This window comes from Prionailurus viverrinus, chromosome D3, assembly GCF_022837055.1.
Source record: "Prionailurus viverrinus isolate Anna chromosome D3, UM_Priviv_1.0, whole genome shotgun sequence".
NCBI classification, from domain to species: domain Eukaryota; kingdom Metazoa; phylum Chordata; class Mammalia; order Carnivora; family Felidae; genus Prionailurus; species Prionailurus viverrinus.
The window spans coordinates 74045329-74069705 of record NC_062572.1 but is presented as its reverse complement, the minus strand read 5'-3'; the positions used below and the strand labels follow the sequence as shown (position 1 = coordinate 74069705).

The 24377-nt window shown below is 38.0% G+C and overlaps 1 protein-coding gene across 1 annotated transcript in view; it reads right to left on the bottom strand.

Annotated features, from left to right (window-relative positions):
- Positions 1–24377, bottom strand: part of DCC (DCC netrin 1 receptor) — a 1137854-nt gene that overhangs the window by 5584 nt on the left and 1107893 nt on the right. The window contains exon 27 of the mRNA XM_047828892.1: positions 23326–23538. Within this exon, the coding sequence (XP_047684848.1) occupies positions 23326–23538 (213 nt within the window). The remainder of the gene's footprint in view (positions 1–23325; positions 23539–24377) is intronic.

The window sequence follows — 24377 nt, the reverse complement described above, 5'->3', positions numbered from 1 at the left end:
TGCTATAAAATGGCTCTCCAGATGCTCCAATATATGTGGTTGACATTAATATTGTAGATAATTAAGTGAAAGCACAAAGTTTAAAGAGGAATTTTCATAGAGGGCTGGTGAACCTTGAGAAGGTAGCTATTGAACCCCTACTTTGAGTTACAGTTTCTGGATTATGTTTATCTTCCCTTCTAGAATGTTCACCATGCTTTGCTTAAATCTGAGTTTAGCTTTATTGCCACAGAAAGCTGCTTCTCTTAGAACATTCCACAAGCCACCTCTTCCTTCCCTATATTTAATAGAGTAGGTACACTTTAAAAACCAACACGGATTTCTGTACATATCCTTATTTATCTTTTATTTTTATCTCTATTTTTGACTTAGGTTTTCTTGATTATGAAATCTACTTATTTATTTTTAACTTTTAGCTTTAAAATTTTTAATAAACTAAACTATGTCTGAAAAATTTACACTTCAACTCTTAAACATAGGCAGTGTGTGTCTAATGCATATTGGAAATCAATTCACTTTAACATAGATATCTGCAAAGAGAATGACACAAGAAAAAGTCAGTAACAAAAGCACAGCTTATTGTGTAGGAAATTCAAACAAGCTGTGCCTGTTTCATCCTAGGAAAGATACAAGAATAAAGATTTTCAGAATTTATTAGATTGTTCTAAAGAATTCCCTAGTATTTATTTGAGTACTTTTTTTTTTTGGTAGTTTTGCATGTGGGGAAATTATAGTTCTCACTATAAAAGTATATTTTGATGGTGTATTTTCTGCCCTGGATCCTAAACACTTGGGGAGATCCACAGTGTATTATACTGCATCTAAAATACTTATATTACAATATGATGCAAGTATGCCTAAAGAGTACCATAATTCAGACCTATTATAAAGATCATAATAATAATTGATTTCTCTAGTGTCCAGGCAACAGTTATACATTCAGAACCTACTGAGTGTTGAACAATATATAAGACACTGCATTTTACAAAAGGAACCAAAGACATTGTTTCAGCTTCAAAGACCACACAGAGTGTTTAAACCTCAAGTGACTGCCTTTTCTCAAGTAATATTCACAGATTCAAAGAAATTCAGAATGCTGGCCCCTTGAGGGCTCTTGGAGTTTATCTAGTGACCTTCCCTTTATTTTGCTGAACAGAACACTGAGGTCCCTGGAGATCAAAAGATCAAGGTTGAATTAAATTCCATGAAATTCCAGTATAGGTGAAGAATCTGAACCCTTGTTTAGAGTTCATTGTTAATAGGGTTTGTCTGATGTAGTTTATGGCCTTAAATATTTTTCTTTCCCTTTCCTGAATGGGAATTAAGAAAAGAGTATAAGGGATATTTCTCAGGAGAGATTTTCCAGTATCCAAAAAGACAACTTGGGTCCCAAAACTGCCCATAAGTAAAAGAGAGCAGATATCGTAAAACAAAGACTCCTATGAAAACATGCTATATTTGAAAGTGGATGCTCATGTTCTTACATGTGCACTAGCTCTGTTGCTATGTTATATTTGCATTTGGATAGATTCAGCATTTTCTACTCTGAACCACCGCTGTTTTAAGCCTGGACACTGGTGAAACTTGGGTCCTCACAAGCTCACCAAGTTGAACCTCTTCCCTTATTTACGTACTCGTAGTTCACCATGTGTTACAGGTTCTTGTCTGGATTTTCTAGTGTGCATCCTTATCCTTCCACAGGGCCATGAGACATGCCTTTAATCCTTTACCTTGTGGCTTACGCCAATGGTTAAATTCTGAATTCATTTTCTACACCATTCAAACCAAACAAACATCTTTATATGAAATCACCAGTCTCATGGCATCAACTGTGTTCAAGTGAGAAAGCAGCGTAATCATTTAGCATTTGTATTAGAAAGTGATGGCTGGGAGCTCAGTCCAATCTGAAGAGGACGCTGGGAATCATCTTACTGCTTCTTACCTACTGAGGAATTCCAGTTGTTGAGGGACCATTCCTTCCTACAGAAGCTTTCTAGATTTTAGTAACAGGGGGGTGTCGCCACACTTCTTCCATTGCGGTTTGACCTTTCCTACACTGCCCTCAGAAACCAGTTTAAAAGCCAGCTTTGTTCTTGCAGCCCTGGTCCCCCCTATTCTCTATGTACTCATTCTTCACCCTCGGCTGCCTTTGCTGTACCCGGGGGTATTTGGACACACTGAAAGAGAACCACAATCCTGCTCTCCCAAAGAACTCATGGAAACAGTAGCAATTAGAGAAACCATTTACATTAGGGTATTGAACTTCTGTTCTTCAACATTGAGAATGACAGAATTTTTTTTAAATTTTTTAAAATGTTTTACTTATTTTTGAGACAGGGAGAGACAGAGCATGAACAGGGGAGGATCAGAGAGAGGGAGACACAGAATCTGAAACAGGCTCCAGGCTCTGAGCTGTCAGCACAGAGCCCGACGTAGGGCTCGAACCCACAGACCGCGAGATCATGACCTGAGCCGAAGTTGGCCGCTTAACTGATTGAGCTAACCATGTGCCCCGAGAAATGACAGAATTTTTGATAGCTTTTCCTATTTTTTGTAGATCTAGGGAGTAACTAAAAGAAAGACAAAAATTAAAGGAATTCTTTCTATGGCTCTCAGCTAGTAATCTAATATAACCTTAACCTGGTAGTCAAGAATCTCTGTGATCACTCCCAAAGACGAAGGATGACTTTCAGATGTGAACAAGAAAATCCATGTCACTTTCAGAGAGGATGTGAACAAAGCTGAGGGGGGCAGAAGTGATAAGAGGGCTGGCACTGGTGCTCTGAAGAATTGTCTCCCTACAGACTGGCCTCTGAGAGATGAGAGGTTCCCAATCCTGAAGACCAACCTGGTCTTCATGACAAAAGGTTTCTGATTTCTTGTATGACTTACTTTTTTTCTTCTCATGAGAGTAAAATATGTATGATCTATACAATAAATTCCCAAAACAGAATGTGTGTGCAAAGAAATAAATATTGAAATTGAGTCCTAACTTGGGACTTAGGAGTCCCAATTGTATAGTTTTGTGACTGTGGCTCCACAGCCTACTCTTTTGGTCTCAATTTCTTTGTTATCTATAAAGGTCTAACAATCTAATCTTTAAGCGATTAACTAAAAAGTATACAAGGAAGGAGAACACAGCTGTTCTACCTGTACTTAACTTTACGTTTGGATTTCTTTGCTCTCCATAAGATTCAGGAAGCATCAGTTAATCCAAGGTAAAAAATGAATCCAAAGAAATCTCTGGCAAGTATATCCTTAAAATTCAATTACTATAATGTAGGAGTTGAACTGGTGCCTTCCACAAGAAAATGTTCTATTATTTTCTCTTAAAATTATTAATGAGAAACCATAACAATTCTGGTTGTTTCGCTGTTTTATTTCAAATTAACAATGGACAATTCAACTAAAAATAGGCAATGTTAAATTACTGTGAGTTTACATTACCCATGATTAATTGAAAAATTTAAATTTACAAATGCTCAATCTGAAACCACTATAGATTTCCCCCTACCCAGGGTGCATGTTGAAGAAGTGTTTCAGGCGACCCTTAGGTAGAACACATGATGCTGATGTGCTAAATAAATGGGCCTACAACGATATACAACTAATTAAATAAGCACTGCTTTGGTTTTAATGTTACTTTCCTCAGCAGGACCCACTAAGGGGATAAAATACAAATGAAGCTGAAGATCTCAGATGGGCCAGCCGTGTGCATCAGGTGTAGATAAGCAGCCTCAGCAGGAATTTACTGTTTTAAGCTTTATTGTCACAGTACAGTTATTAAACATTTCATTTGCTCATTAGGTACATAATGTATGACTGCCAGGTGCAAACTCCTGCTAGCATCTTTCTGCAGAGGGTTCTCCCAACTCAAATGATTCTTGGTGAGAAATGTGAAATTAGGCTGCAGCAGGAATGGAGTGAGCAGAGTCCCATGAGTCAAATCAGAGGCCAGTGGGGAGCATGATTTTGATTTCAATATTAATTTTCACATCTTTGCCTACTTTTTCCCATTTTCTGTCTCATTTTCCACTTCCTCACCCTTAAGAATACAGATAAAATGGGTAGTTTTGAAGAGGCTTGGGTTCACATCTCCACTTGGTTTCTGACCCATTCTGTGATGCCTGACAAATGAAATGGCCTGTCTTAGTCTAGTTTCTATGTGAACCATAATTTCATTCTCACATATATTTACTATTAAATAACTACTTTGTTCTTTGGGGGAAAATGGACGTATCATACAGTCATACACGCGTCTCACATGCAAAGAGCTTTTGAGGCTTTGGAAGAAATAAGAAACATGTACACAGGAAATGTGTAATATTCTCTAGCTTTTCATGTTGACAATATATTGAACAAAAAGTGAGTGGCTGTATTAATCTTGATACAATAGCCTCAGGCATTCCTCCTGAGTGATCGAATTTCAAGCATGTAAGCTTTGGCATCAATCTTAAAGCATTTAGTCTACCATGTGTATTCTATTTTAAAGGTGAGAAACATACCTAAAAGTCACTTCTGGGGACAGAAGCTTTGTGCTCTTCTAACCTTCTCCTCTCTCTTGAAAAATAAGGGAAACACCGAGGGTGTGTTAATGAGGTGCTTCTGCCCACCTCTCTACCCCTTTGTAACCCTCCCCCCCCCCCACATAAGTTGCAAAGGAGGGGCTACTGTGAATAACAAGTAAGGTGGCTTTCATTGAGCTACCTCTCTGTTTGAGGTGAGAGGGTGGGACTAATATGCTAATGGTCATTTCTCAAGTTCTTAAACCTGCCTGTGCTCTGACTCCTAATTCTTTGGCCTTGAACTTTCTGAAGGCTGCATTCCTTAAGCAAAGAAGGAAAGGCCCTAACTTCAGCAGGGCAAGTAGGTCTCTACTGTCTGTTCTAGCTCACAGCTCATGGGCCCAATAGTACTGCAGCCAGGGAGGGAGGAAGAAGTCTCCCAGCCACTACTACCCAGTTATTCCAGAGTTATTACATGATTTGCTAGGATCCCTGATTTCCATTTGGTTATCAGCATCTTTTTTGTCTATTATATTCATGAACTGGAACCCAGAGAAAGAAAGGGTAAAACTCAGGGGCCCTCTCCCTGTCCCAGAGGTACTTAAACTCCAGTAACACATCTTCACCTACATCGTTTTATATACTCTTTAAAAATAGGCCTTTTAAATAATATCTTCATTACTCATGTCTTGGAGGTGGGAAAGTCAAAGTTCAAAGAAGATAAGGGACTTGCTCAAAGCTATTCAACTGGTAAGTGGGAGTTGACTACTATATTCTTAAAGTGTATGCTTTTTCTTAGACAAAAAGAAAAAATAAAATTCTACAAAGTACGCTTTGAAGAAAAGCAGAGTGAAGTGGACAAGAGATTGTTATGCTGGAAAGAGAAGGAGAGTGTGGGCAGGAGAAGAAGAGAGAGAAGACAAGTTACAGTGTGAAATGGTGGTGGTGGTGGTGATGGAGAGAGTAGCAGAAGGAATAAATCAGCACATTCCTGCTCTCTTCCCTATCTTGATCCCAGTTAGACTCATTTCCAGCTAAGCAGTGAAACATTGTGAACATAAACATCATAACATCATATAACTGAAATCTCCTGATGCCTTGGAGAAGAATCATAAATATGGTTTATTATTAAGTAGATAGTTTGAGTTTGCCTTTGTTTGAATAATGCAAGGGTGAAAAATGTCTTCAAATATCTTTCCTCTTTTGTACCCCTTTTTCCTTTTGGGATGCCACTCCCCTACACACTGCCCCTATACCCTTCTTCCTGGATACCCAAAATGAAACACCAAGAGCCATCATACAGCACTACATCCTTCCCCATAAGAGAAAATGATCCAATAATTTAACTACTGACAAACTGTTAGTAGCTTATCATCTTTCCCTTCTTGGGTTTATTTATATTTTTTACAGTTAAATATTAGAAAGGGCAACATTTTGGATGTTTTTATTTTACTAATGAGTTTTCTTTCACCATTTCACCAGGGTAGAAGAGATGCTCTTGCTTCCTAGGAAATCCCTCAAATCTGATGTTGATATTTTTCTGTCTTCTTTTTTGTCTAGGTGACAGGTGTCTAACTTATGCTTGAAGTATTAAATAATAATCCAACAGGTATGTTAATTCCTTCTCTGAGGTAATACCAAGATCTAATAGCCCCAATTAAGAAGACATGCTTTCTTAGTTCTACCTATTTGTGTTCTGTTGCACATTGGAATCTAAGTCCTGAATTCACTGGGCCAACAGTAACTGAAGAAAATAGCAAAGTTTCCAAAATACTGGAGGGAATAAAGTGATCAACTGTGTTGAAGACATGAGTTAAATATTGTCCCAGATGGCTCTGAATCCATTAAAAACCCTGTATACAAGGGAAGTGTTTATTTTACATTTATAATGGGTAAGGGAGAGCTTTACAGAAGGATTTAAAGTGATCTAGAAATAGTCGTTCTATAAAGTTCATGTTGGAAAATAGTTACTAAGGATGAATAAGAAGCCCTCAAGGACAAAAACACTATCTAATGTGTCTTGTTGTCCTTAGGACCTACAGCAGTGCCTAATCAATACAGAGTAGAGCTGACATCATACTTTGTGGAATTTACTCCTGGAAACAAGCTAACAATAAGCAGAGGAGGCTGTAGAGATTCTGCACTCATAATTCAGTTTGTTTCTGCTTCTTCTTGGTTTAGGTACATTCCAGAATAGAAAGGTTTCAGGAAAATCATCAATGATCATGAGAAATGAATTCACCAGAACACTTCTAGATCTCCCCCTTTCTTTTGATGCTTTTCTGAGGTTTCCTGATCACTTATTAACAAGAGAGAAACTACAAAATCAAAACTAAACACCTGAGTTGTTTATTGGCAGGCTCCCACAACTCAAGTTATATAGGTCTACTCTGACTTCCTATGTTATTTTGCATATAATGCCCAGGTCAAGAGGCCTCTCAGTTAATTTCCTGGATATTTCAGATCATTTTTAGATAGTTTGCTATTAAAGGGATATTTGTAGCTTCCTCCCAAATTGATTGTTTATTTTTTTCTAACTTTTTCTAACTCTATTTTCAAGAAGAAACAACAGGTTTGAGCTCTTTGTTTATGTCAATTCATCAATTCAGATAGTTTATGCTCATAGGAGAAAAATTGTCAATTATATTTTTTAGAAAAATAGGTTTAAAAACCTTTCTGTATTACCTCATTTTTGCTATTCTAGTGATCAAACTTCAGAGAAGCCACATTTTGAATTCATAAAGAAATAAGTGACTCTGCATAAAATATCCATATGGTTTCATGAAAACCTCAGAAAAATGCAGAAACAATGCAGAAATCCAGACATCAGTCTCATACAACTTTTATAATTATGTACTCTGTGGGGAATGCCATCATTCTAAATTCATCCGCATTAGTATGCAATAGATTAAATTTCTGGTATATTTCACATGATGTATAAATAGAATGATTTTTACTCTCCAAAAATCAATTTATTTTGTAAATATTGGAAATATCTCCTTTTATAAAGACAATTAGCCATAGAGGATTCTGTTTTTATAGTATAACCTTGATTACTCAGAACAAGATTTCTTAATATCCTGTAATACTTGATTTTTAAAATCTGGTTTTGTTCTTTAATAGAAGTCACCAAATCTCTCTTTGTCTCTGTCTCTGTCTCTCTGTCTCTCTTCCTCTCTGTCTCTCTGTCTCTCTCTCTCACACACACACCCATACACACACACACACACACACACACACACACACACACACAAATGGATATCTAGACACTGTGACCATAAATATAACTTCCAGATTACGTTTTGGGGTTAGTGAACTATCATATTAACCCAATCTCTTCCAACTTTTACAAGTATACCTCTCAGACTGACCAAAGCACAACATGAATAGTATTCATGTCACAAGAACATTTTAAAACCTTAGAGAAACTTAATTAGTTAGTGAGGCAATCATATAAGTCAATGATCATATAATTTAAAAATATTTTCAACTGTCAGAGTTAAACGCCATCACTGCTTCCACCCAAAAGAACATGTGTGCCATTAAGGAAACCAGCTTAAGTGAGCATTTCCATTTTCTCCATCAAGAAATCAATTTCTTTTCTGTATTTTGCTGCCATATTTTTAGGGGTGGTCTATCTTGCACATTACCTATTTATTTATTCACCATGGCTCTCTCAGACATCTGGCTTTTGACCTCACCAATCTATAGAAATGTCAGATATAAAGGTCATAAATACTATCATAATTTTTCAGCCTAATAGGTATCTTGCCTTGTAAACCTTTCTACAGGATTTGTTGGTATTATGTTTTCTCAGTTCTAAGATTCATAGAAATATTCCTGAAACCAGGATACTTCTTACAATTGATTCTGTACAAATACTATAGTTTTTATTTTTTCCCTTATGATTATACAATCAAATCAATGGAATACTCCAAACACAATAGCATCTTATACACTTGCTGAAGTATTTAGGGGTAAAGTGAATGGATGTCTGCAATGTCCTTTGAAATGCATCAAAAATTAAGGTGGATGGATAGATGAATAGATATATAAGAGGCAAAAGTAGAAAAAAACATGTTAATGATAGAATCTAGGTAGTGGGTGTAGGGAAGTTCACTGTAAAATTTTTTCTGAGCATGTAATATTTTTATAATAAAATATTAGAAGGGAAAAAGAACTATGGGAACTTTGCATCAAGGAACCATTGTATTTAAAACTGCCTTGTCCTTGAAATTCTCTCCCTTCCTGTCTTCTAAAAATGATACCACCATTGTTATCCTACCTCTGGTACCTCTTTCTTTATTCCCTCATAAAATGCAGATTTACTTTAAATTTCATTTTTCAAATTTCTTCTTTTCCTTCAAATTCTTTTTCTGGGAGTTGTCATCTATCTATGAGGCACTAAAACTTTCACCTCTCTGAAAATGATTCTAGGATCCACTTTTCAGTTGTGACTCCATCTTGAATTCCTACCACTTCCCCACATCCACAGTATATCTGCATTTAGATGTCTCTTGCCCCTTCGTGCTCAGCAAACTCTACTCTCTGACTCTCCCTTTCCTCTCAGAGAGTACCGTCTCACTCACTTCCCTCTTTCCATTTGTTTATAACTGTGGTCCTCAAAACATAGGATTCAGACAACTGAGCCACCTTGGACTTCACTTTCTCCCTCATTCTTCATAGCCAATTATTCACTCAATTGCCTGTTTCTTCTTTTGGAAGATAAGTCCAGCCACTGTTTCTTTCATTTATTTTCACTTCCATCAATCCACATTACACACTTTCCATCTTAATCTCAGTTTTCCATTTGATCCTCCTAAGTCACTACTCTGCCCTTTTCTAGCTTATTATCTTGTGATTACTCTAGGAATCATCTTCTTTAGCAAAAGAGATTTACCTGTAGATTCTGAAAACATGTTGTACTTTCTCATCCCTGGGATTTTTTTACTCACTTTGGTCCTCCTTCCTGGTATACTTTTGTGATCCTCCAGCAATCAGGGAAAGAATATCACCGCTATGCAGCCGTACATCCTGTCCCTGCGTTAGTAACTGTGACCTTGGAGATGTCATTCAACTCTTCTATACTCTGTGTTCATTCCATAGAAAAGACATGGCTACTTTACAGAGATGGTGTGGGATTTACGGACAAGGCCTGTGCAGAATGGCATCTCCACAGTCCTGAGTTTATAGCTATCATAGAATTTCTAACTGATAAACATTTTTTTATTATAAAATAATTTGTATTTTACCCTGAGCCATCCAGAAATGCAATTTCCTGAGAACAGTCTATTCCCCAAAGCTACTAGTTAATTGAGATTTTATTCTTTATTTATAGTGGAACAAAATGTCAATGAAAAATTCTGATGAATCTTTGTCATGCTGGGCCAAAAAGAAGATCTCTTCAAGCCCATATATGGGAAATTATTTATAAGGAAAATATGTTCCTAAGCAATGTTTCATAAAGTTTTCAGTATGTGACATGTTCTGCAGCATGAGGTTTCCGAATATCTCATATCTAGAAAATGATTAGAAGCTAGTTCCAAAAAATGGGCTATGGGATATCTTGTAATAGGCCAAGAAATAAGCCCATAGCAGTATCTCTGGGTTTTGACATCTATATAGATATTTATTTTAGTCTCCAATGAGAAATAAACTTTCTCTGGTTGGATGTGTTGGGCCAATTCAAGTATGAAAAATATGTAATCAATACATAATTGGAAAGGAAAATGAAAAAAAAGTGACAAATGCCAATGGAAATATAAGTAATACACAGAGAAAACAGAAATTTAAAAAGTCCTTTTTTTTTTCTTTTCCTCCTGTGAACATATCTGGAGTATTGTGTCATCGAATAGTATTAGCATATCTCTGGAGAAAATAACCTTTCTCTCTCTTTACATGTTAAAGAAGATGCTAAAATTGTTGAGTGTGTATATCTGTGACATTACTAATCATATAATCATTGGCCCTTTATGTATATGATTATAATATAGTTGTTCAGGAAAATAGGCTTTGGTTTCAGAAACTCCTAGGTTCAAATCGTGGTCCTGCCATTTCAATACAATGTAACATGCAATTAACTATTTTATCTTCTTTGATCCCAAGGTTCCTCATAAGTCACCATGTTCCTCTTTGTGTTTCTGTGAAGATTATATGACATAGCAAATTCATGACTAAGTGCTTGCTAATGGTCACTGTCAGTGACCACGCAAACATATCACCATGGTTAGAATCAGTTCATTTTCTTCTTGAGTACCTACTGACTGGGTCCCAGCACTTATTAGGCTTTATGGTGCTAGTAAAGAATACTGAAAAGTGGTGTCTATTATGATCTTAAATGTTGGTTTGCATGTAAGTGTGAAATATTTTGTTAGAATCATACTACATATAGAATAAATAAAGAGATCAAATCTGAGATTAAATGCATTAATTTAATTAGGAAGGGACTGACTGGCATCTGGAAGACAGTGAGAGCAGTGGAGCTGGAGCAGCAGAGTGGGACAGAGCCTGCGTAGCAGATGTAGCCGTCACCTGGCAGGGGGTTAGTTTTCAGGAACTGGGTCCTGCACCATCTGTCTAACCCGGGAGCACAAGGAGAAAGGTAAATATGTGCGGAAAATTCTAAAACATTAAAATTTTTTAGGCACTTTTCTCATGGTACTTCTCAATATTCTACCATTATTCCTCTCTCTGATCTGCAATTTCTCAAATACTCACGAACTGGTAGGTGCTTGCATAGGACCTGTTACCATTTAAATTAAGAAGCTGTGATGGGGGTGGGGCGGACACACCACCAGAACCTTCTAATACAAAAGAAAGAAAAAGAAAGAGGCCAGGAGGAGAGGAAAATGAGAAAGAGGGGGCACAGAGGGATGAGACTAATTGCTCATTTATTGGAGAAACGGGTTCTCTTTCTTTAAAAACTCCCCTCTTTCCCACCTGCTCTGTACTATCATAAAGCCTTCTCAAACATATATTTACTCCTTAGAGTTATTTAGTACCCAAGAAATGATTTGTGATGATATTTTTCAGGATATCATATAATACATCCTCGCTACTCAAATAAACATTTCTTTTATTACCTCCCATTCTCTGTGATTTATATTACCACTGTTTATAGGTTCGCTTACCCTACTACCACCAAAAAATTTTGTAAAACATTTTTTATAGATTTCATATGCTAGTCATCCTGGTGTGACACTGGCTGAATCTGAAATCTTTATTGAACGACGAGTCACCATTTGAGGAAATGTGTGTGTAATCATTCGGTCCCCGCTGAAGTGCTTTCTGTGGCACAGCAGAAATGTGGGATGCCACGGACAGATTACAACGACCTCCTTAAAAGACAACACACTACGGTTTCCCACAGAACCTCCGCTTCTGGAGAAAATTCATCACAGACAGTTACGAATCTTCTCTACCAGTCTTCATTTAAATAACGACAAAAGAAGAGAGAGTCTCAGAAGCGGGATCTCTTTTAAGATAGTAAAATATTAATCTAATTCCTCGTTAGGCACTGACAGATATGCACTAAGGCCCCAGGTGTTTGTACAAGAAAGTGAATGACTTAATTTTGCAGAATTTCATTTGAGCAGGGCCAAAACGTTCAGCTCCTGGCCTGAGACTCCACAAAGTTACTCCACTAAAGGCTTTCGGATTGGTCTAAAACACAAAATGAAGCAAAACAATAACACTTTGTGGTTTACACCACAAACAGCTGAGCCTAAATGCAAGATGATGACACAGTGGCGGGTTAAGTGGCCCTTAACTTACTGTAGATCATGAACAGTTTGAGACTAACAAAAGCTATAAACCCACTCAATGGGAAAAATGTATGTGCACGTGCGAGGGCACACACACACACACACACACACACACAGGTGGATTTAATTTCACGTGCGCTACCAAACCCAGGAGTTCTTCCATGAACTGCAGGTGAAGAACACATGATATGTTCTAGAACCTCAGTACTCAAAATGTGAGCTACAGAGGGGAAGCATCAGCATCTTCTGAAACCTTCTTAGAAACACAGAATTGCAGGCTCTCCTTCAGAGCCACTCAGTCAGAACCTGCATTGTAATAAGATCTGCAGGCATATAAAATTTGAGAAGTACTTTTAGATAGTCATGTTTATGGAGAGTTTACAATTAAAAACTGACATGTCAAATCACATTTAAAATGGAATCCCACTACAGTGTTCCTAATAAGACGAAATATATTATTTGTAAATGAGAAGACAAAGGTGTCAGTAATGTTTTACACATGTTCAGTGAGAAATAACTTCTTTTTCCCACTTTCAATAGCTCAAGTCCTGCTCTTCATTTATTTATTTATTTATTTGGAGAGAGAGCGAGTGCAAGCAGGGGAGGGGCAGAGAGAGAGAGAGGGAGAGAATCCCAAGATGGCTCTGTGCTAATGAGGGTTTTGAAACCACAAACTATGAGATCATGACCTGAGCCAAAACAAAAACTCAGACGCTTAACTGACTGACCCACCCAGGCACCCAGCTCATCCTCATTTCTTACGCTTCCTTGTCCTGTTTTCTCTTTACAGAGGGTTAGCGCAGGGAATAGCTAAGTCAGATATTAATAGCTGGGATCTAGGAAATTCCATAGGCTTTAGTCACATTAAACTGGGAAGGAATTCAGGAAACGTAGTGTTTCTAAGAGAGAAAGTCAGGCTCATGACCATCAAATCTACCTTTTGGACATAAATCCTTACTGGGTTTGAGGAATGGGTCTTCATCACAGTTGGTGGAGACACAGATTAAGAAATTGGAGGGGGAATGCTATTTCATGCAGTTTCGTCATTTAAAGGGGCTGGTGGGAGCTTCCTGGATGTCAGATATATTTATAATTTGAGAACAAGACCTGTGCAACCAGAAAGGCCATGCCTCTCTCTAGACTCAGGAAATGCTATTCAGGCATCTCTGAGATGCCACTCTGCTCTTTTTTAATTTTTTTCATGTTTATTTATTTTTGAGAGAGAGAAAGCGTAAGTGGCAGGGGGGCAGAGAGAGAGACACACACACAGAATGTGAAGCAGACTCCAGGTTCTGAGCTGTCAGCGCAGAGCCTAATGAGGGGCTCAAACTCACGAACTGCAAGATCATGACCTAGGCTGAAGTCAGACGCTTAACCAACTGAGCCACCCGGGTGCCCCTATGCCACTCTTGTTTGTTCACCATTCTGTCTTCATGCAAGGGCTCTCAGTTCACTGGCTGCCCTTTCTCTGTTGCACACACTTGTGGTGAAAGATAACATTCAGGAGTTAGATCTTGTTTCACCAGCCACGAAACCATTAAAATTTACTTTTAACCCCACTTCCACATGATCCTACAGCTTCTGATTTAAGTTGTTGGCAACTCCACAGGCCCAATTTATAAGGCAATGTGGTCTCCAGCTTATATCAAATCAGAAGCTGCTGGATTCAGTGCTAACATTTTTAACTAGTGTAATTCATGTTTACATGAACAAACCCTTTCCAGAATAGATCTTATTTGAGCCATTTATAGTTGTGAAAAATGGAAGCATAAAGAGGTTAAATTACTTATTTGAAGCTAACCCAGCCAATGAGCAAGGAAGCTGGGTCCTAGAGTTTTCTTATTTTCTTCCTGTAAATGCTTTTTCAGTTGCATTTGGCTCCAGCCAGAGAAGAGACCTGGAAGACTGGGGTACACTCCTCATCACATGCCACCACTGTCCTGCCTTTTGTCCTGCACTAAGCAGCCTATTTCTATGAACTGACGCACCATTCCAGAGAGCTGAAAAGAGAATAAACAAATAACTACAATTTTAAATGCAACGCCAACTGAAACTCAAGTTTAAACTGGCAATCAGCCTTGAAAGGTAGACTAGGTCAACACATTACTATAGTTTGAAATATGCTGTTTCTACTAAAAATCATGGCTCAGGTGACCATAGAAGTACAGAGATATACACAAGTGGGTAAGAGAATGGGGAATGTGGAAGAAGGATGTTTAAGGAGGGCACTTTGGAGTCAATGTGAAAAGAGCATCCTTGTAATTATCATTACTCCTAATTCCTATAAGCCTCTGTGCAATTATGTCATAATATGTCTCTTGGTTTCAAATCAATAGGGCTTGCTTATCGTTGTTTTTCACAAGAAGAAGAAGGAGGAGGAGGACGAGGAGGAGGAAGAGTACAAAGAGGAAGAGGAAAGAGGAAGAAGAGGAAGAAGTGGCAGCAGCTTGTTAGAATTCCTTTACCACAAAAGATAAGGACATTCTTTACGGAGAGTCTTGACGTTCCAGTAGATAAGCAGACTGGCAATAAGAACATCCACCCTAGCTATGAAATACACAGGCTGTTTAACAGGCCACTTGAATTCTGTTAAGTTCCTGCCAGTAAGATAAACATTATAAACATTCAGAAGGAGTAGAGCTCTAGATGATTTTAACAATGGTTTTCTCACTTTATTTTAATATCGCAGAGCTTTTGCTTTCAGCGTGTTAGATTTTCCACAGCACATTTTCAGGAGTCCATCAACACAGAGGTTTATGTGAACGCTTTTCATTTGTTTGAAAATTTCCCCTGGCTCCTGAACAAAGCAACTGGAAGCTGGTATTAATTGATGAACTATAAGGAACTCTGTCAAATAACTTAGAATACTTACAATGCACACTATGCAGTTCAGAATCCATTTGAGTGAAAACCTTTCTCTCACTCATACTTTTTCACAAAGCAAAGAAAAAGAAAATACAGAGAGAATATCCATCCTTATGTCTGCAGTAATTAAGACTTATTAGAATTTTGTATGTTTCATTCTTCTTTAAAGATGAAAGCCTATCAAATTTCACAGGTGAGAATAAATAGGATTCAGGGGAGCAAAATTATACCCAAACTGACATAAGGGAAAGACTCAGGACTCTATTTCCACTGATCTGCACTCCTGCTTTTTATGAACAAAGCAGACGTTATTCCCCACCGCAGTATGGATGTTAAATTAGTGAATACTTTCCAGGGGTGGTGCCTTCATTATTGTTTTCTCTACTCTATGCAATTTAATTCAGTGTTAGAATAAGATGTTATTCAGTGTTCAGAACATAATGTTTTATGAACAAATGACTGTGATTTTGGAAATGATTTCAGCTTACCTAATCCTTATGCCAATTCACAAGTTGCTTTGCTTCACCTACAATCATCATTCGACTTGAAAATGAAGACCTGAAGTCACTTTCTGGCTCTTACCTTTATTGTTCTATTCTGATCAACTCAATAAATATTTATTGAGGGTTCACGGTGGTTTATGTAAAGGTCCCAAGGATAATGGCACATGAGCCTCGAGAAGTTACAAGTTATTCAACCTCTCTGAATGTCTATCTCTTCATCAATAATGATTATAGTTACTTCTCCGGTAGGCATGAATTCACTTGGAAATGTGAAACTATAAAGTATAAAAGGTGGTAAAATCTAAAGCATTAACTTTTTAATTTCACATAAGCTTATTTAATTTTTATTTTTTGAGAGAGAGAGGGTGAAGTGAATGAGGGGCAGAGAGAGAGGGAGACAGAAAGAGAGAATCCCATGAGGGGCAAGATAGAGATGAGAGAGAGAGAGAGAGAAGCAGGCTCACCCAACATGGGGCTTGAGCTCACCCAATGTGGGCTTTGAAGTCAGGAACCATGAGATCATGACCTGAGCCAAAGTCAGATGCTTAACTGACAGAGCCATCAAGGTGCCCCTCACATAAGCTTATTTAACAAATCACTTTGATACTGAGGATATTTCATAAATAACAAAATTTATACAGTAGTAGTTAACCATGTGACCTCTGATGTTCTTAGGAAATCTGAAACGTATGTTTCCTGCTTTGAAAACAACCTATTGCTATCCTTTCCCTTGTCATTCTCTGGCACTCATGAGGCCACCCACTCCCAGCAAAATTCCAAGGACATTCTTAAATTATGTGTTTCAATTTATGTAGTGTACTTGGTAACAAAGTTTTGAGAATAGATTTTTTTCATTTTCTCTTATGATTATGTAGGTGGTAACTCAATACTTTAACCCCAGAGTTTAATTGTATTAGGTTTATAATTAACCTCAATTTTATATATGATATAACCACTTCTGGTGCAATATTTTTCTTTTTTTTAAGCGAGCAAAAGTTTGAATGAAGTCAAATTTTGACTCAGCTGCGGTCATTCACCCCCTCCTGCCAATAGATTTTTGCAATTCCAAAGAAATGCCAACTGTTTGTTTTTCATTCTCATGGACCCTCACATTCTCTAACCCCCATTCTGAGTAATATTCTCATGTGTTTTAACTTTTATCTTCATGTTACACTTCCTTTTATTGTTCTTTATTTTTATCACTGGACTCCAAAGTCCTGGCTATCTGTGATGTGTGGTACAGAAAACAACAGATATCAGCTCCCTGGTTCCTTACCTCCCTGAGAAGGGACACTGACAGGTTGGAACAGGTGAGTTTGAGCAGAGAGGAACTAGTCCTCAGTCCCTGGTGGACACTACTCTTGCTAGAACTTCTTTCCTCCCTCCAGCCTACATGAAGGAATAAAACATTTACCCAAATGCTAAGCTAAATAACTCAAACTACCTTCTATAAAACAGTTCTTTCTTCAGGATATTTAATAACTAGCATCATCTTAAAGGCCCTCTTATAGGGAAAAAAGAAGTTGACCTAAGAATAACTATTCTTAGTTAAGTAAAGTAAAATCCTTTGTTTCCCTTCAATGTTCTATTTCTCTGAATTCTTTAAACTTGGCCACTAGCTCAATTGTTGACCTTAGGCAAACTGCTTAACCTTTTAGGATACGGTTTTGTCATTTATAAATGAGACACCAGTCACGTGACTTACTCCTAGTGTTTTCTCTAGCAACCATTTTCCTCCCTTGGAGGCAATTAAAAAAGCTCTTTCCTATTTAAATAGTGGAACCCCATTCTAGAATAAATAGTACTTTATTAAAACACCAACTAGGTTCCAGTGTCACAAACATTAGTGATACATAAGACAAATTTGACTTACACTTTACTAAGGGATAATTAAGGATGACTAGACCAAATCAAATCAGATTTCATCTATTAAAAAACAAAATCTGTTAGGAATGAGGACAGGACAATTTCAAGGAGCTACCTGCAAAAACAAACAAACAAAAACAAACACAGATGAGTTTACATACGAGATGACGTTTAACAGAAGCGAGTGTAATTTTCCTCTCTAAAATGGACTGGTATTGACCCCAATAACTTCAAATCAACACATCTCTCCTACTTAGCTGTGTAAATGATTTATTTGACCTGACCGGCCTGAAAAGTGACCCTCTTGTTTCACCTGTTTAAGAGTGTCTGATCTCCCATGACCTCTGCCTGTGACCAATTCCAGCAGAATGGAACACTCATGTAGTATCCTTGATGAACACCCCCAATGGTGGCCTACAAGTGGCTCAGGGAATGCAATTGTATTAAGGTATTACAGTAATTTATTGGCAGTTTTGTGTGATAGCGTATTTACTGAAATGAGGCCTGTCAAAAAGATCAGGTTATGGCAGGAACACATGATTTCCCAACCAGCCATAAAATATAAATCAAATGCCTTTTCTGTCCACTGTCAGCCACCTCCACCCACTCCTTGTCCTCTGTCCTCAGACAAATTGAAGCACATGCCACAATTTGCAGAGGAAAAATCAAACTCAATTTTGTAGTACAATGAAGTAAGTTTTGGTCTTGTCATGTCCACTGACACATTGATTCCTAGAAGATTGAAAAGATCAGAATGTTCTAGGTTTTTGCTTTGTAAATAAAAACGTGTAGAAATGCAATGTGTAAATAGAGGCCAATAAAGTACATGTACCCCTTTAGGAAGATACAAGAACTCCAGGGGGCTAATGTTGGAAAACAGTTGCTGTTTAGTATAAAAGTCACTATTTAAGAGGTCAGATTTTCTTTCTCTTTAGAATTACAGCCTCAGAAGACAAATGGTCTCCTAATCCAGGTTCATTTAAAGTGCAGCTGATCACTTCACAGCTAAAAGGCATTTTTAACTAGTGAAGAAAAAAAAAAAACCAACTCTATCTTGGCCCTTTGTAGAATTTATGTCAGATCTATAATGCCATAAGCACAACACTCCATCAAACATTTTCTATTTAACCTGAAAGGGGATGAAGCCAAATCACTTATATGTCCACATCTGTGATTTGCAAAGTGCAGTGATTGTAGCCTTCCTGAAATGCGTAAAGACCGCACAGTTATTCACTGTGGAGCATTAAAAAAAATGGAACCACTTTATCACGAGGTGATGATGAAATTGTGAGAAATGCCATAAAATACTCTAGCCTAGTAAGCTAAATTTCTAACACGGCAGGTGGAAAGGAAAAATAAATGAAGGAATGAATCGATGTTTTCAGGTAGGCAGAATTTCAGTCGTTATGACAACAAGATGACTTTCTAATTACCACTCACTATAAAAATACTGCAAAGGTCTCCCCAACTCCGTTACTCATAGTATGGTTACTCATAGTATGTGCTGCTGTATCCTTCACATCCTGCAACCACAACTCTGTGTGCCTTACTGGAAGTCAAACTGAGGCACAGATCAATCATGCTGCCCTTTAGAAAACACACACAGGAATATGAGTAGGGAATGAGTTTCTTCCTTGATCCTAATTTCAATGGTTTCAAAGGAGAAGGAGCTTCTCATTTGGTGTGATCTTTAAAAATTATGGCAATGCCTCACATTACCATATTCTGAAGTAATTACTCGCAGTGAGTAAAGATAAATTCATTAGAAATTACGCAGTCCTTTATTGTGAAATCCAGAGTAAAATTATTTCAGGTATTTTTTTTTAAGCCGACAAGAGAATGACTTTACTTCATCAATCAGTTTGACTAAAGTAATGATTTTCTTAGAATTAAAATTTGTTGAAAGCTCTAAGTATTTCATCTTTTAGGCTAAGAAGCATGTAGTTAATGTCACAGCTAATACATTTGTCAGTCTGCTAATTTTCTTTTTCTATTAGAATAAGTAAACATCAGCCCTTTCTTAAAAGCATACTATTTACCATGTGTCAGGAGCAATGCAGGAAGAACTTATTTGAAAATCATGAGGTAAGACATTATGAAATGAACAGGAATCACAGGGAGACAATGAAGGAGAAACATGAAAAGGAAAGGCATTTAATAATTCCAAAGTGATGGCAGGATATGCTTCAAGGTGAGGGGGCGGGGAGGGTGACATTTAAAGGAGAACCATGAAAATATACAATCAACCAAAAACTCCAAGATATCGGCAAATATGAAAGAAGAGATGGTTTTTAAGAAATCATTTAAATAAAAACAAGAACAATGGTTTAACAAAAAAGAAGGCTCTTAAGTGTACAATGGAAATAAAAGAAAACGAGTTCTTGCCCGCATGGCATTAGATCGGAGAATCGTTCTTCAGAAATGCTTATTATTTGAGAGAAGAGGTGTAGAGAAAGCAGAAAGGACTCTATTTCCCATCTTTTAAAGACACAATACACTTATTTATCCTACATTGTGTCAGACTTTGTTTAAGGTCGCTTGGGTAATATTGTAACTGGAAGAAAACAATAAAGAGTAAATAACAATGCCATTGCTTTATTCTGTCTGTTGTCAGATGTTCTTTCTAAAATTAGGGTTCTTTGTTACCATATCCCTGGAGCATGGGTTGATTTCCAAACATTGTATTCCAAGACAAATATTTCTGCCACAGTAAATTTTCATGTGAAATAGACTTCAGAATTTTATTTTCGCCTTCTTTTCAATGTGAATCTTTACTTAATTGATCTTTACTTCCAATTAGAGAGAATAGTTAACAGTATAAAGTGCTTTGGCACGTTAGTTTTTTTGTGTTATAAAACTGGTGTTCTTTTGCATAAAACAGTTAAACCTCTTATGTTTCCTCATTAAACTGTGATGAAGAAGGCTTGTGAGGAATTGGTATTCCTCAACTCAAAATTATTTCAGATGGTTTTTTTTTTCTGTTTAGCAGTTTTGGCCTGATTTGATGTAATAAGTTTTTTAAAAAAAATTTACCTTTACTGTTGTCATTAAGTTAGACACAAGCTAAGACGTACAAATGAGTCCCTAAAATTTCAGAACTCAGGCTTTCTGTAGTCAGAAAAAAAAAAAAAACGAATGGGAGAAGATTCATCACTCAGTAGTTGTGCACACTTAGTTATGCTACTTAAATTATCTGTGTCACAATGTCTGTATCCATGAAATGGGGTAAAGAAAGTAGCTACCTCACAAAGTTTTTCTGAGGATCAAATGTACTGTTACAAGTCTTCAGAAGCATGGCAGCCATATAGCACATGTTCACTAAAGAGTTAGTTATTGTTAATAGTTGCAGTTTACCTGCTCTCTATCCTGAATACCAGTCATTCCAAGGTCTATTCTCTTGGTTGGTATTGCAGTGGGGAACAGTGCAATCAGAAATCACCAGTCAGTGTGCTCTTGATGCAGGAATTTCATTAAATGAATTCACTTCCTTTATACTTCTCCTTGTCTCAATTAGCTAAGACCTCGTAGTTTCAGGGCACTATAAAGTAGCAGACTCTCCCCATAATGTGCATGCAGTGCATAGATGTGGGGGATGGGAGAGGGGATTGGGCAATACAGATCTGCTTTAAATCCTAGTGTGGGCTTCTTTTGGATTTGAAGATCTGTTTCCTGTGAAATGAAGTCATGACCTCCATTGAGCCTATGTGTCAGAGAAGACCTCATCCATACATCCCAAGGGATGGAATCCTTCCTGTGCTCCAACCCACCTCCCAGGGTCTGGTAGCAGAGCATCCACACCACATATCACAGGGAAGGAAGAACACCAGAGGGCATGAACACAAATCAATTTATATGGTACCAGGAACACAATATGTTCTTAATACTAAGATAACAGTCATAATCACCATAGTATTTTTTCTAGTTTTGCAGTCATCATGAGGCTTATAAACTAATGTAGTGACTACAACTACTGTAGGTATGGATCTGAGTGACAGAAACTTAAACATACTTGCCAAATAGCAGGTTGACCAATCCAACTGTGTCTATTAAGGGGGCCGCCTCTAATTACTTGGAACCATTGAACTTTATTCTCTTATGCTTGATATATTGGGCCTGTTAAGAATTATTCCAATAGTTCAAATACTTTTAAGCACTACATAGTTCTTTATCTTTATGTATCTACTTATCTATTTATTGGCCTATCTTTCATCCTGTTGATCTTCTTTCTTCTCCTTCTCCTCCTCTTCCTCCTTCCTCTTCTTCTTTCCCTCTCTGCCATCCCTTATCCCCCTTAATCCCTAACAGAAACAAAAAGGAGCTATGGATTAGCACCACTGGATGCCAGATGAAGTGATAAACTGAATACTGCATTGGGAATTGGGGACTCTGGTTATCATCTATGCCGATTGATTTTATTAGAAAGGCATTCTTTAAGGTTGGTGTTCCCTAATTCCCGTGTTGGGTGTGTGGGTGTGTGTCCCCCCACCAACACTAACCAATTCTTAGGCACCAGTAGAGTATCTAAGAATTCAACTCAGTTCTGACATGATCTATCCAGAAACAGTATCAGATTTCACAGGTTAAGAATTCAACCAGACAGGACTGCCTCCCACTCCTGACTTCAGATGCCAGTCACAAGCTCCAGGCTGCTATCTGTGCTTCTGAGCTACAGGCTACAGGTGGTTCCAACGGCCTCCTCTTTAGGTGTGATTAATTTTCTAGAGTGGCTCACAGAATTCAGGCAAACATGTTTGCCAGTGTATTAAAGGATATGATAAAGCCAGATGAAGAGATACATAGAGCGAAGAATGGAGAAAGGGCATGGAAGTTCTATGCCCTCTCCAGTCACATCATTCTCCCCAAATCTCCACATGTAAACTAACACAGAAGCTCTCTAAACCTTGCCCTCTTAGGTTTTTATTCAGGTTTCATTGCACAGTCATGATTGACTAAGTCATTGGTCATTGGTAGATTCCACCTCAACCCCTCTCTCCTCCCAGGAGGTTGGGAGTGGGACTGAAGTTCCAACCCTGTAATTATGTGGTTGGTCCTCCTGGCAACCAGCCCCCACCCTTGGGGGGGGTACCCAAAAGTCATGTTCACACAAAAAAAGTCATGTTCATCAACATAATAAAAGACACCTTTACCCCCTTATCACTAAGGAAATTCTAAGGGTTTGGGGAGCTATGAGCTCCAGAGTGCCCAGAAACTGTGGAGGAAGACCTAATATATATGAGAAATATATTTTGGTCATCTGAATGACCACATATGTATTTCTCATAAAGCATAATACCATAGGCACCACAGAGATTCTATTTGCTATCTAAGTTTTTGGGTTTTTTTATTCGTAAAATTAAGAAGTTGGACTCTATCCTGGTTCTGATACTCCTTTCCAGCCCTGGAACAGTGACATAAGAACTTCCAGAAGATGACTGCTGAAAGGCACAAAGCAGAATAATGGGATTACATGCCTATCTCTAAAAAAGTGGCTTTTCAGACCTTTGTACCTTTACCTCTAGTCTTGGAGTCTAGCCTTAAATTCTAGGATCCACGTGGCAGACTAATGAACCAGAAAATTGTCCAGCAGGGTTCAGGATCAATGAACAACTTTTCAAAGGAATGAAGGGCATCTACAACCATCCAGTTGCTTGCCAAGGCAGGTACTTAAGAGCTGTTCCATAAACATCAGTAACAGGAGCATACTGGGCATGCAATCAGTGGTGAACAGATATATTGCACCCGGCCTTCTCAGGAACCCTCATGCACTTAAGTAGAGGCACCAAGGATAACAACTACTTAAATATGAACAAATGAGCATTTTACCTGGCTGAGACAACAGTGGTGTGTAAGGGACTTTCGGTTCTATTGCACTCATTGGTGGAGGTAGCAAAGGGTTAGCAAAGCTGCGGAGTGGGTGAGTTGGTCGAACACAGGCCGTGGGGATGGTTCTGCTTGGTGCCTCCTCACTGCTGGGATGGTCAGGCTGTGCTGGGGGCAACATGGGTGGCTGCTGGGTGGTTGGTCCTTCACTCACTGCTGCAATGGAGACAAGAAAAGCCATTCATTATTCCAGGACAGAGCTTGCTTCCCCTAAGTCAGCTGACGGGCCTCTGAATCAATTCAGAGAAAGAAGTCAGGATCTGGACAATCTTTTATTCTAGTTATGAACATTCTCATTCCTCTCCCTTCATACATTTCTGGGATATAGCAGCCCCACCCCTTTAAACAGTGGCTATAGATCCAGCAGGACAGGGATCTATCTTGCAGGAAGAATAGTAAAATATACACAGCATTGACTCTATTGCCTGAACTGGCGGGGCCCTGTAATCATAAGTGATGAAGCAAGAAAAAAGAGTTATTTCTCCTTTCACAAGGAGCAATGCCAGTGAAATTCAATATCCCAAACCCAGCTACAGCTGCATTATTATCTGCCAGCCAATATGCCAATTTTTTCTGCGATTTAAACATGCCATGTCAACTGTCAAACAAATCAGAGTTACCAGGTGTTCAAGGCATTGCTAATAAAATGATACAAATAATAGCCACTATCATTGTCTTCCAAAACAAAAAAGAAGCACATCCAGCTAAAAAGTTATATGAGAGATGACTTTGCTGGAACAAATTGCCTGAATGCAGGATTGTAATTTTTCCTCTTTGGCAGCAAACCTCGCAATTTTCAGTCAGATTACTACAGTTGAAGACGTTTCACATAGTCATTTGCGACTGCCGTTGGGTATTTGGACACTTTTTTTATACAGAGACACACCTTTTATCCAGAGACCACAGTTGAGTCAGACTAACATATTGGCAAGACAGTTTCTTATGCTAGGGACACTGTGACTTGACTTTATCATTCATGTTCAAAATCACCAGGT